This window comes from Kockovaella imperatae (assembly GCF_002102565.1).
Source record: "Kockovaella imperatae strain NRRL Y-17943 chromosome Unknown BD324scaffold_1, whole genome shotgun sequence".
NCBI classification, from domain to species: domain Eukaryota; kingdom Fungi; phylum Basidiomycota; class Tremellomycetes; order Tremellales; family Cuniculitremaceae; genus Kockovaella; species Kockovaella imperatae.
This window is the reverse complement of record NW_019028941.1, coordinates 1774985-1792035: the sequence shown is the minus strand read 5'-3', so window position 1 is coordinate 1792035 and position 17051 is coordinate 1774985. Positions and strand designations below refer to the sequence as shown.

Genomic DNA, 17051 nt, shown 5'->3' with positions numbered 1-17051 from the left:
CGACGGCACAGAGCTCTTTCCACGATAGACAGACGCACATTGAAAGCATACATGTCACTTGAATCCCTTGCTTTTGGTAGATTTTAAGTTACGCCATAAACAGAGCAACCTCCTCTCCTTTTGACTAAGAAGTCATGTACGTAGCAGGGTCGATGGTGTCTGGCAATGTGGGTATTGCGACCGTGAATCTCTCTTGGATCTTTTGCAACACCTCCTGATCCGCATCGTTGGACACGAAGGAAATGGCCAGACCCTTTGTCCCGAAACGTCCAGCACGACCCACTCGGTGGAGGTAAGAGTCGGCATCGGCAGGGGCGTCCTGGAGAAGATGTCAGCGAGTGGTGGGGAAAGAGGAACATGGGATACTCACGTAGTTGATGACAACGTTGACTCTTTCCACATCAATTCCTCGTCCGAAAATGTCGGTCGCGACAAGGATTCGCTTCTCAAAGGCCTTGAATTGTTGGAATCGGGCGATACTGTGAACGCATGAGTGACGGCTGGGATATCCTGACTCACCGCTCGGGCTGAGCGAGACCAGAGTGGATACAAATCGAAGGGAAGTTGCATTCTTGCAGCAGAGCATCCAGCTGAGTGGCTCGTGGGACGGACTTGACAAAGATGCAGACCTGGGAGGTATGAGCTTGCTCCTAGATAAATTGGTGAAGCTCACTTGGTTGAATTCGAGGTTGTCCAGCAAATCGTTCAACTTTCTGTTCTTCTCCTTCTCCTCGAGCTTGAGGAAGTACTGCTTCAATCCGTGCAGAGTCAATTTGGTCTCGTCATCGACGTAGATCTCAAGAGGCTGAAAAGAGTTAGTCGCTGTCCATTCAAGCACTACTCACACTCTGCATGAACTTTTTGCATGTCGTTCGGATCTCCTTGGAGAGTGTAGCGGAGAACATCATGACTTGCTTGTGGTGCGGTGTCGCTCGGAAGATCTCTTGAACGTCTCGTCGCATATCTGTAGAGGGTGGACGCAAATGGACGCCAAGGTCAAGGGGGCATGTCAAATGACAAGTCCGTGACGAGAGCACAAAGGACGAAATGATAGGAGAGAAAGCCATACGTGAGCGACCGTACTTTAAGCAGAATCAAGATGGAAGGGGTCAGAATTAGAAGGCAGGAAATGAAAAAATTCCTGCAATTGTTCGATAGTGCGGAAAAGAGGGGCAAACGTGTCGTCTGTCGATCTTTTACGGGCCAAGCTCCAAAGTTGCCGGTCGAAGCAGCAATGAAGCGGCCGAAACGCCCCATCGCCGTCGACGTTTGTCGATATGAAGATGTTTGTCGAAATGACACATATTGAAACAGTTGGGAGAGAAAGAAAATGGGTCGAAAAGACTAACCGAGTTGTTCAAGCATCTTGTCGCACTCGTCCAACACGAAGTGTTTGACTTTTGAAGCATTCAATTTTTTGTCCCTGACCAGGGCCATCATTCTCCCTGGCGTTCCGACGACAATATGAGGGCACTTCTCTTTCGATGCCAGGATTTCTTGGTCTGCAGAGATGGGAGTACCTCCGTAAAAGACGGAAGTGCGAACATTGGTCATGAACTTGGAGAATCGAGCAAATTCGTTTCGAATCTGATAAGCGAGTTCTCGCGTGTGACAAAGGATCACAATGGAGACTTCTCCATCGACGGGTTCACTTGATGGCAGATCAGACTTGTTTGCTCTGTCTTGGGTCGTTCTGACTCACATTTGCTGCAGAGACGCAAGGACAAACACGGCCGTCTTACCCATACCAGACTTGGCCTGACACAGGACGTCGGTCCCGAGGATGGCCTGGGGGATGCATTCCTGTTGGACTGAGATACGATCAGAACATGGATCGAGGGGAATGGTCACTCACCCTCTGATGGGTGCTCGAAACCGAGATCAGAAATCGCACGGAGAAGCTCTGGCTTCAAGAGGAAATCCCTACACCGAGTCCATCGTTACCAAAAACATGTTCCGTCTGAGGATAGAAGACTTTTTTTTGCTGACCTGAAACCAGTCGAGTGGATACCGACGTAGGAGCCCTTCTTGTCTCCATCTGCTTTAGCACCATTGGTGGTGGTGGCGGGGGCAAATGTCTCCTCGGCAGCCTCATCGTAATCTACGAGTTCTTCTTCATCTGGTCGAGACATGGCGAAAGCGGTTTTTGATGCCTAAACGGGAGAAATGGATGGTGGAGGGAGAGAGGAAGAGAGAGAGAACGCGCAGACGCGGGTAGGAAGGGTTCAGGAGAAAGGAATGGGGGGTATGAATAGACGCGAATGGAGAGATTCATCCTGTAAGCCGATATTCCACTTCATGGTTTTGACCTCGCTGCTCTTGAATGGGGATCGAAGAGAGGAGGATCGAATGTGATACGCACGTTGAAAGTTTAGAAGAGAGCCCGACGACAGGAGACAGCGTCCAACAACAGAAGGTCAAGTCAGTAAACTGCGAGGAAGAATGAAGTGTATGTATGAGTAGAGCAACGGCGGTGGAAGCACGAGAGGAGAGTGAGGGGTTGAATTCGGCGTTATCATTGAATGTGGCAGTTCTTTCTATGGTACGCGTGTGAGTGGCAGTAGGCAGGTGGCGATTCCCTGATGTGGCAATTCCACCCCTTCCTGACCGGATTCAAGCCAGAGCCGAGGGGGGGCCACAGTTCCTTTTTCTTTTTGCCTCCCCTTCCCCCGATTCCAATTATTATTGTCTGTTCGGTGGTAAGTGGGACTTTTGCTGCAGGAAGGGAGGAAGTACCCCTGAAAGATTGATAGCATTTGGTTCAAACATACGTGGCTGAGTCGCAAGTTCCAAGCAAGGGAAGCAGAGGTGTGTGGGATCGACATCGGCTATCTCACCAAAAAAAAACTCTTTCTAAAGGCTATCTAATCAAGTCAGTCACAGAGAAAGAGAGAGAGAGAGACAAGGATCTATCGCCGCCTCCCGAACACTCTCAACTCCGATTTTAACCACTTTCTCTCCCCCTCTCCTTCTCTCCTCCCTCCCTCCCTGTCCCATCGGGGTTTCAAAAGGAGAAAGACTTGTTGGGTCTGTACGCCGTGGAACATTGGGACATCCCACCTGCAACAACATCATCATCACGAACGACGGACGCGACTGGATAGATTGTTCATTCAGCTTGGAGCGGGGCTCAACCTATCGACCTCTTTCGGCGCGTAGTGGATCGAAATTCCACTCACGCTCACGGATCGCCAAATATCCAAGTGGTTTTTGGAACGTTTCCTCCTTCAATCTCCTGTGTTGTTTCGGTAAATCGACCAGGTCATAGTGAAGCAAGGTCCCTGAGGGACTCGTCAAGGCGTAAGTTGATCAATTACCTTACCCGACATTTCGTCTGCTGACGGACCATGTGATAAGACTGGATTGTCCGTGATATTACGCGTCTGGTCTGACAGATCTTTCAGGACCCCTCATGTCGATCTTATAGATAGCTCTCGAGGTATGTGGAATGTCATTGGATATCGCCTGACAACTTTCGCTCAAAGGGGGACATGGCTACGGGCGGTAACGCGACTCAACCGATAGTCGATCCATCAACGTACGCTGCACCTCGATTCAATTATCCTTCTACGTCTGTCCAACAACAACAACCACAGCAGCACAGGGACATGTCGTTAGCTCAGTCCTCCACGATTCCCGGAATGTCAAGCGGTGGAGGTGATCCTGGACCATCTACAGCCCAATCTCACGCTGCAGCTGCGGCTCAGATGAGCAACTTTCGACCTCCCCCAGGTCAGAATCCAGTCATCAGTCAACAACAGATGATCGTCCTTCAGCAAATGGCGCAAGCTAGAGGTCCAAATGGTCAGCCTCAATGGTCACAACAGCAATTACAAATGGCCATGCAGGCCATGCAGGCGAATGCGCAGAATAATACTGGAGGAGGTGGGCCTCAAGGGGGAGGACAAGGAGGAGGCAATCAAGCTCAGGCCATGATGAATGCCGCCATGAGAGGGGGAGCAGGACAAGGGCAAGGTGGACAAGGCATTCAAGGTCAACACCAAGCTGGATCTCAAATGAGCATGACGCCTCAACAGCAGCAGCAGCAGCAACAACAACAACAAATGCTCAACAATCAACGTTTACAACAGTTGATGGCTCAACAGCAACAGCAGCAGCAACAAATCCAAATGGGTTCACCACAATCGCACGGTACACCCAATTCCACCGCTTCACCTATCCGCCCAATGTCGAATATGCCTCCGCCATCTATGACTCCACAGCAGCAACAGCAGCAACAGCAGCAGCATGCTGCTCAGGGACCACGGTCGCAGGGTGCACCTCAATTGAGTCTCTCGGTCGAGCAACAGCAGCAATTTACAGCGGCAAGGAATAATCTCATGTCGAGCCAACAGTTTCAATCACTTCCTCCTCAGCATCAACAGATGCAGCTGTTGGCGATGCAGCAGAACATGATGCGGGCATTTGCTCAACAGAATGGATTGTTGCCGCTCAATCCGGTTCAACAACAACAGCAGCAGCAACAGCAGCAGCCGCAACCTGGAAGCGCAGGAGGACAGCAGCAACAAGGGCATCCTTCCGTTCATCGATCGGATTCAGCTCACTCCAACGGGAGTCATCAGAGTCAAATGCGACAGAATACCAACGCTCAGCCGCCGCCGCCGCCGCCGCCGCAATCGCAGCACCAGCAGGGGGTTGCCGTATCTCAAGGCCAACCTCTGTCAAGTCTACCTCAACACATGGCACCTCGTCCAGGATCCGCCGCTTCTCATCGCGTCACTTCACCGCATGTCCAACAACACGGCTTTGCACAGTCTCCGACAGCCACGATGAACACGACTCCTCCGACGTCACAACACTCCAACTATCCCGTGGCGACGCCTCAACCTACTGGCGCGCCATCACCCGCTGCATCCATCCACTCGCATCATTCACATCAGACTCCGCAAATGCAACATGCTCCTTCCCCTGCTCATATGGGTACGCCCACACCTCAGCATAATCAACATTCCTCTCAGCATTTCGCGCAAATGGCTCAATCTCAGGCTATGCCAATGCGCACACCAACGCCTCAACAGGCCACACCGGATGCAGCGCAGCAGCAGCAGCAACAGCAGCAGCAGCTCCTCCTCCAGCAGCATCAGCATCAGCAACAACAACAGCAGCAGCAGCTTCAGCAAAATATGCAGGCGTTTGCCCAAGGAAAACCCCAGCAGATGCAGCAGCAGCAACAACAACAACAACCGGTCCAACCACCTCAGCCGCCGCAGACCGCCCAGCCGTCAGGTGAGGCCGACACATCTGACTTTCCATTCGATTTCCGTCTCCTGCACATGATCCCTGCTCTGGCCGATCCAGGTTGGAGGGCAATGATCCAGACGCATCAACCTCAGACGTTTGCCGCGGTGTCCCATGCTGCTGCCGTCTTAAACACCGGGACTGTGCCAGTAGACACGCTGAATAGGATGAAGCAGATGGCCTCATTGATGCGCGCACCTCCGCAGAACCAATCTGGACAGCAAAAGCCGAGATCGAGGCCAGTGTCCCAACATGGCACTGCTCCACCAAACGTTCGACCCCCACCGCCCCCTGCAACTCAACCCCCCGTCCGCCCTCCCATTGCTCAGCCCGTGCCGCGACCACAACCGCCTCACCTCGCTGGATCTGTACCGCCGCAATCTCCTGCCATCAGCGATGCGTCGCAGCAATCTTCTCGTAGGCAAAAGGATCGCAAACCTGAGCCTGTCACCGTAGATCCTGGTATGCCGCCTCCAGCGTGGATCCCGACCCAGCCTACGCCGACGACTCGACCATCGACAGCGGGCCGCGATGCCGTTCGTGGATCCGGACTCCCTGTCAAGGAGTGGGAATCTGCCCTTCCTTTGCCTTTGCCTATCCACACGATCACTACCTTACCTGAGGAAGATCCCGACGACCCAACGTTTGGTGGCTTGCTTCCGCCTCTGTCCCAAGAGGAACAGAAATCGATCAAGAATTGGATCGCCAATGATCAGGCGTATGCGCAGAAACTCGGAGAAACAAAAGGAAAGAATCGCGAAAAGATGTCCAGGTGGGCGCGGAGTCTGGAATTCCAAACACCGTGGTGGGAGATTAGAAAAGGCGAGACGCCGTTGCCGCCCCGGACGCGAATCTCCATCTTGTTCCCAGAGGAGAAGATGGCTCTGAGAGCGAGAGCTAGGGGTCGACGAGAGGTTCGATTTTCACCCGCTCAACTCAAAGCATTGGCCAATGTGGATGATCAAATTATTCCGGTGCGGATAGACCTGGAGCAAGATCATTGGAAGCTCAAAGACACGTTCATGTGGAATTGCGCCGATACAGTCGTCACGCCAGAATTATTCGCTGCGACCCTGTGTCTTGACTTTGGAGTGCCCGAAGGCGTCTTTGGACCGAGAATAGTGGCGGCGATCAGGGAACGCGAGCGAGAGTTTCAGAATCAGGTGTTACCGATACTGGCACGGAATGCGATGGACGGGACTCGGGGCAAGATGGATTCGGAGGGCAATGCGGATGCCAAGGCGACATTCGAGGTGTTTAGACGGGCAAGGGAAGGGAGTTTGCCGGTATTGGAGGACGATCAAGGATCTCAAATGGCTCATTCTGCCCGTTCGAGTGTGGAGATCAAGACGGAAGTAGGGGAGGATGATGAGCGAATCAAGATTGTCGGTCTGGATGCGGAGGTGATCGCAGACGAAGAGGACGCGGTCAAGAAGGAGGAAAAGCCGATGACGGTGGAAGAGGCTACGGCGACGTTCTCTTCGGTTCAGAGTGAAGACCTGCGATTCCTCATCAAGGTGAGTGATCACCATTGGCAACGTCTCACTTTGTTAGGTCGATATCATCCTTGGAACTCAGAACCTGACAGACACGTTCGAATGGGATCTCAACTCTGTCGTGACGCCGGAAGAATTCGCAGCTCTGCATGTCAAGGAGCTGGGGCTGTCTGGGGAATTTGCGTGAGTGCAGATAGGCTAATCTAGCTCACGGAATAGGACCGCGCTCGCCCACGATATCCACGAGCAGATACTCGTTCATCGCCGCTCCCTCTTCCTTGTCGGGCACATGCCTGGATCTGGTGTCATATTGGACGACGAAGTGAGGTCTGCTTTCCTCCCGCCGATCACCAAGTCGTCGCTTCTCCGCCGTGAAGACGTTGCCCTCGCCACGTTCACGCCAATCTTTGCGACCATGACCGAACAAGAAATCAATGAGATTGAAAAGGACAGAGATCGCGATGCTAAGCGGAAAAAGAGGAACACGCGTGGACGACGGGGTGTCGTCTTGCCGGATCGAGAGCCTATCAAGACCCATAGGACGTTGATCAATCCCATGGGACCGAACGGTCAGCTGCCGGTCGTCTCGGCGACTGAGGATGTATCTGCGCCGGTGGCCACGACTTCGCGTCGAGCAGCAGCCATTGCCGCTCAGGCCAACATCAGCGTCCTGGCACAGGACCTCGAGATGCCTTCGCCGCCTACTCCGCCAGCTGCTGCGTTGCCCACGCCATCAGTGTTCAACAAGATGTCGATGCGGAATTCGCGACCTCCAACGAATCGATACAGCCGCGGTGCGAGTCGAGCGAGTCCATCATCTGCGAGGGAGGACTCAATGGTCCCCAACGGGGAGTATGGGACACCAACCATGGCTGGTTCGAAGCGATCCCTGTATGATGATTCCGTATCAGAATCTGTCGGCAGTCCCATGCCGAGTCGCAAGCGTCCTTTCAACGGTCAATTTGACAGTCCCGATGGCAACGCGTTCAACGTCAAGATGGAAGCACCGTATGGCGAGACCAAAGTACCGTGGCGTTGCAAGAACTGTGGAGTTCCGGAACACTTGTCTCGAGGGGTCAAACGGGACGTCAGGAATGGTGAATGGAGTCTGTGTCTCCAGTGCTGTGAGTTTGGCGTCAGTAAACACGGGGCAAGCTGACTTTAGAACCAGATCGGTATTACTCCAAACGTCGGAGGCCGCGTCCTTGTACGTATACGGAAGACGAGGAGACCCACCGGCTCAGATTGGAGAACACTGGTCCTGGGAATCCGAACGGCGTCCCAGCTGGCATGCCGAGGACACAGCAAAAGCCTGAACCGATGTCTGCGCCGCAACCCTCACCGCAACAACCTCCACACTTCATGGGCAATGGCCATGGCTATGCTCCACCGAATCATGGCTATCCTCCGCCTCAGCCCATGTCGTTTCCTGATATGAGTTCTGGTCAGACGAATCCTCACCATGTTCCTGCGCATGTTCAAGCGCCTCCAGCCCCTGTCCAACCGTCGCAGCCACCGCCACCGCCGCAGGATAGTGCGAAGGATCCATCTCAATCACCTAGCGATAGCGATTCGGACAGCGAGTCTAGAGACTCTGTCGACACGCCACCACCTCCACTCTCTAACAAGCCATTCTCTACTCCTGGTCCTCCGCCGCCTGTACCTTCTGCGCCACCTCTATCGGCTCGTTCAGTCAGCGCAACGTCTGCCACGATGCCATCTCCCGTAACGAGCAAGAAACCCATGCCTGATCCGCCAAGTTGGACGAATCGTGCGCAAGCGGAATTGAGGGCAAAGTATCCACTCGATAGCTTTATCATTGTCCCGAAACTTCGACCGGCCGATCAACCCTCGGCTCCCTTGGAATGGAGAATCAAGTGTACGGATTGTCCAGGAAAAGTGTACACGTTGGGACCGGGTGAAACGTTGGACAATTTTGAGGTCCATCTGAGGAATAGACAGCATGTGGAGAAGAGGACCGCGGCGAGAGCTGCGAGGGGAAGGTAATGCGGGGGCTCAGATGGGTGACAGCCATAATCAATCAAACGGTCTCTTATATGCCTTCAATGATGCAACCGTAAATGTGAAATGATACATCCTTCCTCATCCGCTCGTTTGTATTGTCGTGGGGTCGCTTGGAATCGCTGTCGCAATCTCGGCTCCCTTGTCCAGATGAGCTAAATCTCGCTTGACGTCCTTCGCCAATTTGATGTCTCTCAGGAAAGCAATGGTGATGAGGCAGGCTGGAGTCAGCCTTGACCTTGGTCCGACATGATGCTCACCCAACCAGGACATGCCGGCCAAGAACCACCAAGCGGCGTCTAGCGATTTCCGGATGTCGCCAGACGACTCGTACTGCTTCGTCTGTATCAGAGAGGCTAGACAAGTGCCAATGGTCCCTGAAAACGCAATGACAGTTTGGAACAGGGCGCCAAGGAGTGATTGCTCGTCTCTGGTCACGAATCATCAGTTCCAAAGCCACAGCCAAACCACGGCTGGGGACTTTACCCAATAGCAAAGTTGGAGATCAGAACCGAGCCTATACCGACCGTACTTGTGGCGTCAGGTGCGAGCGCACATTGTCAAGCTTACAAGTCTGCTCCCCATGGATTGACAATGTTGGCGATGAATTCGAATGACCAGTAGGTGGATCCGGACGGCTGGGCAGCGAATAGCCAGCACGCAGCACTGCAAAGAAGGAGGATTTGAGCACAATGACAATGACTGGGGGGCCAAAGGAGCGGAAGGGGGGAGAGGGGGGAAGGGACTCACGCCGTGGAGAAACAGCCAAAAACGAGCAGGATCGGTGCTCTCACTCGTACGGCCACGAGTGGTACGATGAGACACGCGACCAGACCCATTATCGGTGCGGTGAGGGTATGGAGGGCAAACTCGAGTGGTGTCTCGCCTTTGAGCACTTGGAACCATTGGGACGCGACATAGAGCCAGCCCTGAGTAAACATGAGGGAGATGTTTTGACGGGTATTGGCTCACGTTGATCGCGGTATAGCTTGTGAATGTCACTGCTAGTAGGGCTGTGATTTTGCCCTTGAATCGGGTGAAAATATCAAGGTCGACGAGGGGAGGCAGGGCATTCTTGCGTTTGAGGTGGTGTTGCCACAAACCAAAGGCGAGTACCGTGATGATGGAGAGGCAGAAGACGCAAGGTATGTCTGGATCAAGCGTCAGGTCAGACAGAATAGCACCCCGACTCGGATCTCACAAGGCTCGCGCCATCCTCGATGGACTAAACCGCCCTGAGTGATGGAGAAGGACAGGAGGGAGATGGCGAGGGTGATCAAGACCGCTCCGATCATGTCGATCCGTCGGTCGACGAGCCGCCTTTTGGGATCCTTGTCCATGGGGATGACGAAGAGTGTGACCGCGGCAGTGACGATCGCTAGACCGCCCAGTAGGACAAATATGTAAGACCAGGATTCCCTAGAGTCTGAGCTTGTTCAACACAAGGACCTACGGCCTCGCAGTTGCGATGAATGCACCGAGAACCTGGGATACTCCACTGCCCAGGGGCCAACCCGTACCCATGATGGCGAATGCGATGGTCCTCCCCGGTTCTTGGTCAAACGTTGACCCGATGATTCCGAATCCGGCGGGCATGGCGATGGCCAAGCCTAAACCTGCGAGGGCTCGGAGAATACACAGTGGTATCAGGATCTGGCAAGTGTCAGTCCAATAGGCTGATGGGGGTGACCCACCCTGATGAAGCCTGAGGCGAGGCAGAAGACTCCGTTGAGGCACATACCAATGAGAAATAGCTTCTTTCGACCATACATGTCTGCGAGTCGTCCAGAGACCAACAAACCACTGAGGGCAAGGTTAGTCTGTCAATCACTTCACGACTCACCAGCCGTTGGCCAGAGTATATGCCGAAGCGACCCACTGGACGGCGAGCTGACTACCACCGAGATCGCGCTGTATCGATGGGATGAGCATGAAGGCAGAGGCCGAGTTGGAGGACTGCTCAGAGATTAGTCGCGCACGAGGACGGCTGGCAGACATACAGTCAGAAAATAAGGCGTAATCATCAGGCCAGCAACGACCACTCGTCTGGCTCTGGACAGCGCGGCGCGGTGTTGGGTTGACCCATCGTCGTCCAGCTGTGGGGCTGAGTCAAGGGTGGAGGAGGTCGGTAAGATCTTCTCGGTAGTCTCCGAGATACATTCGTCAGGAGGAACCTGTGGTATTTTTGCAGCCTGGTCGATGTGAGTGTTTGCCATATCAGAATCGCGAAAGACTTGTCAGAAGCTTAGCAGTCGGAGAAAACAGCTCATCGCCCTTGCATCCCCCTCGCTTGCGAGCCGGTGAGGGGTGAAAGGAGCAGATCGGCGGGTGTGCACCCATACATCGATTACTAGGATGAGATTGAGCGATCGTGTCTGTGGAACACTACTTGTGTGTCAAGTGGCCGGTAAGTGAAGCTGGGATGATATCCCGAGGCCTGTTGCGTTGTGGAGGGAGAACTCTGCGCGGAAAGGATGTTAAGCAATAGCCGGTGCCATCGGATTTAAGGCAGTCTTTTCTAAAATCCGATACGAGTCGGTGCCACACACTTGCCCCTGCCCTCCTCTCACCCTACGGCGTTATCTTCGGCGTTTTCAAAACATTTCAGTGCGGCAACCACCTCAGCAGCTTCGAGCTAAGGTGCAAAGCTTCGAGGTCGAGATTCAGATAGTCTGTCACATTCATAGCATTCGCATCGAGTAAAAATGGCCCAACGAGTCACTCTCCGAAAGCGACAGCCATACAACACCACCTCCAACAGGAGGAGAGTCGTCAAGACTCCTGGTGGAAAGTTGGTCGTTCACCACATCAAGAAGCGAGCTGTGAGTTGGATTGGGGATCGTGTTATGGGTCGAGGTTAGGGACGAACTTGTGGTGGTTGTTCGGGAAAATCAGAGGGACAAGTTGGGAGCAGACGAGCGGACGACGAGATGGAGTCGAGCAAAGCTTTGGGACGTGGCAGATGAAGATTGGATATGGACTGGAAAGATCGCTCGGAATCCACTGACGCTTGTTCAGGCCAACCCAAAATGTGGTGACTGTGGAGTCGACATTGCTGGTGTTCCCGCCCTCCGCCCTCGAAAATGTGAGCAAGGGAATGCGAGACGTTGGCTAACAGATTTGTAAAGACGCTACCCTTTCCAAACGTCAAAAGACCGTTAACCGAGCTTACGGAGGATCTTGCTGCTCTCTTTGCACCAAGCAACGGTGAGGGAGCTGTTCTGGTCATAGTGGACCCTGCGCTGACTGGATTCGTTTCTTCTCCTCGATTTCTGCCTGGCTTTCGTCCCGTCCCGTCCACGCTGTCCCGCTCGTCTCACTCGCTATCTTCGGTTCCAAAAACAGCATCACCCGAGCGTTCTTGATCGAGGAGGCTACCATCGTCAAGCGTGTGCTCAAGGCCAAGGCCGCTACTGTCAAGAAGTAGATGCTTGGAGAGTTTCACGAATCACGGAGGGCGAGTCGGCAGGGTCTGCATGACGATGTATACCATTTAGCATCACGTTGATTGGAGGAATGCGGATCGAGGCATACAGTTGAGATGGCGAGCTCAGACCACCGGTCGCTGTGGGTGGGGCGTCCTAGACCTCGAAGCACGGTGTTGGACTATGGAGACGGAACGACGTCTTTCACTGTGGACAAAAAGTCTCTGTTCGGAGCCTGAGTCGAACTCCATTAGGGCTGCCCAGACTCCTTGACGCTTCATCAGAACCCGAGGCATCCGTGACCCCCAACCCGCCTTGCCTACTAAATGCCATGAGCTCTCAAAGACGGGTCAACTTGAGCCGCTGGCATGTGCGTCATCTCTGTTCATCGTTGCCTCGTGTGAGAGATACTTTACTGGCTACATTGTCTATAATCTATTCCCGCGCCAAACCCTGACTGTCCGAGTATCACTAAGGGAGATCCAGTAAAGGTTGGAAGAGACACCGCGGTATCGCTACTCAATTCCACAACACACAGCCTCGGGTACTTTGAGCCAGATTTCTCCGCAACGTCCGTCATGGGAACGACCAGGAGGGTTTTCAGTGTCATTGAAGGCATTGAAGCCATCAAATCTGGTAGGGCCGAGTCCGGCAAAACAACCCACAGTGTGTGTATGCTGCTCACAGGGCGGATGGGGTATGACTGTCGAGTGAAGAGCAGGAATCGGGTAAAGTTGTCTGTTCGTGAGCTAACTGAGCGGGAACAGTCCGACTCACTTTTGACGGCCTGTATGGACTCATGCAGGATCTCGAGGCCAGGGAGCGTCTCCAGGATGGACTTTGAGCCGATGGCCGCGCCAGGTCCAGTAATTTCGGAATCCTGTTCCTGCGAGTCAAGCAGGGACGCAGCGGCTCCTGCGGTGGACGACACTGGTATGCGTTTTGCGTTAGGCAGGTGTTGATCCAGGAATCGAGCGCATTGTCCGAGTGCCTGAGGAGCATCAATACATTATTCCTCGCGAGCAATGCACCTGTTCGTGACTCTTGACCCATTTGATGTCTTGCAGAGAGATCCCCGCTTTGACGATCAATGAGTGGTCCACGGGTAGGTCGAGATCAGCCATGACTTGAGGTCCAGGCGGGCGGGTCATGGACGGGCGAACAGGGCCATACCATGATGCAATACAATTCAAGGTCTCTCTGACACCTCCGTGGATGGTGTTCTCCAACGGCATGACAATGTACTCGGCGTCGGAGGTCCACACATCTTGAGAGTCTATGAGTATGGGCGGCTGATGGCGACTCACCGTAGATAGTCTCGCAGGGGACGAGGCGTGCTGCCTTCAACATGGATGCAGAGAACGCCATAGCAGCCTGTGCCTGTCAGAGCACGCCGTCATAGAGGAACATACCTGGTGGCCGTAGGTCCCTTCGGGACCAAGATAAGCCAGACGCGGCCCATCCTGCCGCCTCTTTGACGGACCTCCATTGGACTCATCCATGGTTGAGAGGTGTATCCGACATGGACCAAGGCCGCGGATCGGAGATGCAGAAAAATCAGTGAAAGGTGCCACATACATATGCCACCTCCCACTCATATCTGACAAACTCCGAAACGCCGTGGCAAAACCTCGAATTCAATGAAATGTCCTTCAGCATCGAGCAGACAGAAGAGAGCTCTCAACCTTCAACCGCAAGTCATTTCACCATGGGAAAAGTTCACGGATCCCTCGCTCGTGCTGGTAAAGTCAGATCTCAGGTGAGTTGAAGTGGAGAGAGACAAATGCCGCGGGGAGACAGGGGGAACGTTCCATTGGATCGGAGATGTGGTTTGGGTGGCGGCTGACAAGGTGTAATAGGCCCCAAAGGTCGAGAAGCAGGAGAAGAAGAAGACACCAAAGGGTCGTGCAAGTGAGTGTCGGCGAACGGAGGGGACAAGGGCAAGAAGGATGTGATCGCAAAGCATCACCTCCCGGAGCCTTCCCAATTGTTCGTTCAAGTCCTGACGGTGACTTTCAGAGAAGAGGGCGCAGTACAACAGGCGTTTCGTCAATGTCACTTTGACACCCGGTGGAAAGCGAAAAGTGTGAGTGGAAACAAGCGTCTTCTCGCTCCTTCTTCTCCTTCTCCCGGATGATTCCACGAAAATCAAGCATAGTTCAATCAGATTCACATCATGATCGACACAATTCCATCTATAGTCTTTCGCTCCTATCTGAGATCATCTGCCCGCCTGGTCGCTTCTTTGTGATTCCGCCGGTTTGTGCTGACTCGGCCGCCTTTAGCAACCCCCAGCCCGCTGGAAAGTCTGGTTAGAGGAGACGTGTACGCTTGGGATGGGATCGCAGGTGTTGCACTGTACATGCATCTGATCATCTGATGGGCGGGACGGGCATGCGGATTGACATCACACTCATTATACATGGCATCGTTTTTACGTGTATACTCGTACAAGATGTTCACCGCAATACGGCGATGAGGATGATCGCGATAAGAGCCCAAATGACGAGAACGGGGATGGATATCGCCGCTGCGAGTCGACACCTGCTGACCCAGATATTGTCGTGCTGTGCCCATCGGTGCCGAGGGGATGTTGAACGGTGTATCGATATAGTAGAGGCGACGCCTGCCCCTGGTTCCTTCTCCACGTCGCTGGGCGCATTGTCGCAGGTGATCCATCCAGCGATGAACCACGTCAGGGGTAGGAGGAAACCGACGAAGAAGAGGGTCTGAGGGGAGGTGAGTCGTGACGGAGGTGACTTCGCGATTCCGGCATCCTGAGATAGGTTCGCCTCATTTGCAATCTGTTCGGCTGGACTCGAGGCTGTACCTCTCCACGAGTCGCGGTAGGACGAGCTCGCGGAGATTTGCACGTTCTGTGGTGGGTCGAGAGTCTGGGCGGCGGGATTCATCACGCGTTCTGCAGGGAGGCGACTTGTTCCCGCGTACACTACAGACCTCGATATCTTCTCCGATGTGCTCACTGTCATCGCCCTCTCCGGCGTCAATGGGGGCGACGATATTGCCAATCCAATTGAACCATCCAGTGGCTGGCTTGCGTCGGACACTGAGAGTCGACGGGAGGATGTGTTCGAGGGGGTCTTTGTGAAGTTCGGTCGGGAGGGGCTCGAGGATGGAGATGCGTTTGATACGGACAGAGCCGTTGAGGGGGATGACGGGCGTAGCGGGGGCGGGTATAACATATCGGATGCTTGTGCGCTGGTCACATTGACGGGGTCGAGGACGACAAAGGGGGTACTTGGTTCCGTCGTCGGTGTGGACAGAGGAACCAAGAGGCGCGATGGTATCGAGTCGTCCTCCCCGTCTTGAAAATCCGCAGACTCGGTGGGCTGTCGTGAGGCATCCCACCAGGGACCGGCGAAGCCCAGACCGGTGGGGGTGGGGTCGATTGCGCGATTCTCACGACGCAAACCACGGACAGGTTCCAAGCTAAACGGTGAGTCGAGATAGTGGTCGTGAGATGAGAGGGAGGCGGCATCCGGGGTGACAGGGCGTGACGAAGGAGCAAAGTCCTGCCCCCACGGCGTCCCGACATAGGAGCTGGGTCGTAGCCAGGCTTTTTCAGACATGAGTCGGCTGCCTTGCGCTGCGCCGCCATCCAGGGCGAGGTCATGGAGGGTGGATGCGTAGGAGTAACGAACGGATCGAGAACGGGATTCGGCTTCGAGACGAGGTGATGGATCCTCATCGAGGTGAGGTGTGCGGAACTCTGGATCGGGAGGGGAGTGCATGGCGTCGGTATCAACACCTTTTGGTGTGTCAAATCTCGCGTACCACGCTTTGGAGAGCACGTCGAAGAATGCCGGGTCTTCGAGCTCACGGCTGCCGATACCTTCGAGTTGGCGAACGGTATGAGCGATGGCGACGATCCGCTTTCGTCGAATGTCACGCGCAGCCGGCGAGTTGAGGATCTCACTTTCTGTGACGGTGCCATCGGATGTGAGATCGGTCTCGGTGGGGACGTATTGGGCGGCCATACGTAGCTCGGCGGTCTCGCCAGAGAAGGAAGATGCCCAGGAGTAGGTGGACTGAGAAGCGGGAGAGGAAGTCGCAGGCAACGGTCGGGCAGCAGTCACTGGCGATGCATCCTCGAGTAAGACCTCAAGGGTTTGGCCGAGGGGGAGGAGGGATGAAGCTGGGCGAGACGCGCGGCGGGCATGGACCAAAGTTGAGGTGCTGGTTGCCCTGGCGTGGCTCCTCGACTGCACCAGACTTAATGGTCTCTGTGCAGGCCTCGGGGGTTGATTCTCATCCTGCAAGCCCTTCTGCAGGCTCTCTCGCTTTTCTCGTCCCAGTCGACGCTCCTCCTCCAGTCGCTCTGCCTCTGCGGCAAGCGTTTTTGGATCGGCATCAGGGTGTAGGTGAGCATACTCCGCGGCGTGCTTTCGTTTGAACACCTCGACGGAGAGGACCGTTTTGGCTGAGGAAAGGGGACGTTTGGGGTGAGCAGAAGAGGTTGAGGCGGCGCGGCGATGCGTGGAGGGAGGGGTCGTGGGGCCAGGGATGGGTGGGAGGGATAAGATGGGGGTCATGTTAGACGGTATCTTGCGCTAGTCAATGCGGTCTAGTTGAGAGATCCATGGCGATGGTGGGGTTGTATCATGGGTCCATGATGTGTCGAGGACAGTAAGTGCTATTCGCTGCGATGATACGAAAAGTTCGAAAGGCTGACAAGAGGTTTCAAAGATATGGCAGATTTCTTCGAGACAAAGGGAATGGTGGAGTGAGACTGTGTCAGAATGTGGGTCGATCGAGTGAGTGAGTGAGTGACGAGGCGCCGAGTTGGACGGAGCCTTGTGCGATTATACAGCAATAAAGAGCTGAGGAG

At 54.3% G+C, this 17051-nt stretch overlaps 8 protein-coding genes across 8 annotated transcripts; 3 read left to right on the top strand and 5 right to left on the bottom strand.

Annotated features, from left to right (window-relative positions):
* Window positions 1-31: 31 nt before the first annotated feature.
* BD324DRAFT_613631 (P-loop containing nucleoside triphosphate hydrolase protein) lies at window positions 32-2531 on the bottom strand. Its single transcript, XM_022014518.1, has 10 exons — window positions 2363-2531; window positions 1990-2153; window positions 1856-1923; window positions 1703-1811; window positions 1350-1651; window positions 846-964; window positions 674-805; window positions 520-629; window positions 371-479; window positions 32-319 (listed from the first exon to the last, which is right to left on the bottom strand). Exons 2-10 carry the CDS (start codon window positions 2130-2132, stop codon window positions 125-127), a joined length of 1287 nt encoding a protein of 428 aa, XP_021874884.1. The 5' UTR covers window positions 2133-2153; window positions 2363-2531; the 3' UTR covers window positions 32-124.
* Window positions 2532-4549: 2018 nt separating this feature from the next.
* BD324DRAFT_613615 (hypothetical protein) lies at window positions 4550-5196 on the bottom strand. Its single transcript, XM_022014517.1, has one exon. It carries the CDS (start codon window positions 5106-5108, stop codon window positions 4893-4895), a length of 216 nt encoding a protein of 71 aa, XP_021874883.1. The 5' UTR covers window positions 5109-5196; the 3' UTR covers window positions 4550-4892.
* On the top strand, window positions 5065-8839 carry BD324DRAFT_613614 (hypothetical protein). The gene is made up of 4 exons (XM_022014516.1): window positions 5065-6776; window positions 6814-6938; window positions 6975-7879; window positions 7927-8839. Exons 1-4 carry the CDS (start codon window positions 5145-5147, stop codon window positions 8760-8762), a joined length of 3498 nt encoding a protein of 1165 aa, XP_021874882.1. The 5' UTR covers window positions 5065-5144; the 3' UTR covers window positions 8763-8839.
* Window positions 8840-11271, bottom strand: BD324DRAFT_613598 (major facilitator superfamily domain-containing protein). Its single transcript, XM_022014515.1, has 11 exons — window positions 10778-11271; window positions 10621-10733; window positions 10472-10580; window positions 10231-10430; window positions 9979-10196; window positions 9750-9928; window positions 9528-9706; window positions 9348-9443; window positions 9264-9308; window positions 9038-9207; window positions 8840-8998 (listed from the first exon to the last, which is right to left on the bottom strand). Exons 1-11 carry the CDS (start codon window positions 10991-10993, stop codon window positions 8859-8861), a joined length of 1665 nt encoding a protein of 554 aa, XP_021874881.1. The 5' UTR covers window positions 10994-11271; the 3' UTR covers window positions 8840-8858.
* A 103-nt stretch (window positions 11272-11374) lies between these two features.
* BD324DRAFT_613593 (ribosomal protein L34Ae) lies at window positions 11375-12280 on the top strand. The gene is made up of 4 exons (XM_022014514.1): window positions 11375-11599; window positions 11796-11862; window positions 11906-11984; window positions 12123-12280. The coding sequence occupies exons 1-4, from the start codon at window positions 11483-11485 to the stop codon at window positions 12202-12204; spliced, it is 345 nt and encodes a 114-aa protein (XP_021874880.1). The 5' UTR covers window positions 11375-11482; the 3' UTR covers window positions 12205-12280.
* A 279-nt stretch (window positions 12281-12559) lies between these two features.
* Window positions 12560-13913, bottom strand: BD324DRAFT_48662 (Prephenate dehydratase-domain-containing protein). The gene is made up of 5 exons (XM_022012918.1): window positions 13615-13913; window positions 13510-13576; window positions 13234-13469; window positions 12980-13193; window positions 12560-12940 (listed from the first exon to the last, which is right to left on the bottom strand). The coding sequence occupies exons 1-5, from the start codon at window positions 13798-13800 to the stop codon at window positions 12615-12617; spliced, it is 1029 nt and encodes a 342-aa protein (XP_021874879.1). The 5' UTR covers window positions 13801-13913; the 3' UTR covers window positions 12560-12614.
* Window positions 13911-14518, top strand: BD324DRAFT_648085 (ribosomal protein S30; the record flags this gene model as incomplete). The annotated part of the gene is made up of 4 exons (XM_022017777.1): window positions 13911-13961; window positions 14062-14113; window positions 14222-14288; window positions 14488-14518. The coding sequence occupies 4 exons, from the start codon at window positions 13911-13913 to the stop codon at window positions 14516-14518; spliced, it is 201 nt and encodes a 66-aa protein (XP_021874878.1).
* A 143-nt stretch (window positions 14519-14661) lies between these two features.
* Window positions 14662-16755, bottom strand: BD324DRAFT_606826 (hypothetical protein; the record flags this gene model as incomplete). Its single annotated transcript, XM_022014030.1, has 1 exon — window positions 14662-16755. One exon carries the CDS (start codon window positions 16753-16755, stop codon window positions 14662-14664), a length of 2094 nt encoding a protein of 697 aa, XP_021874877.1.
* Between the last annotated feature and the right edge of the window lie 296 nt (window positions 16756-17051).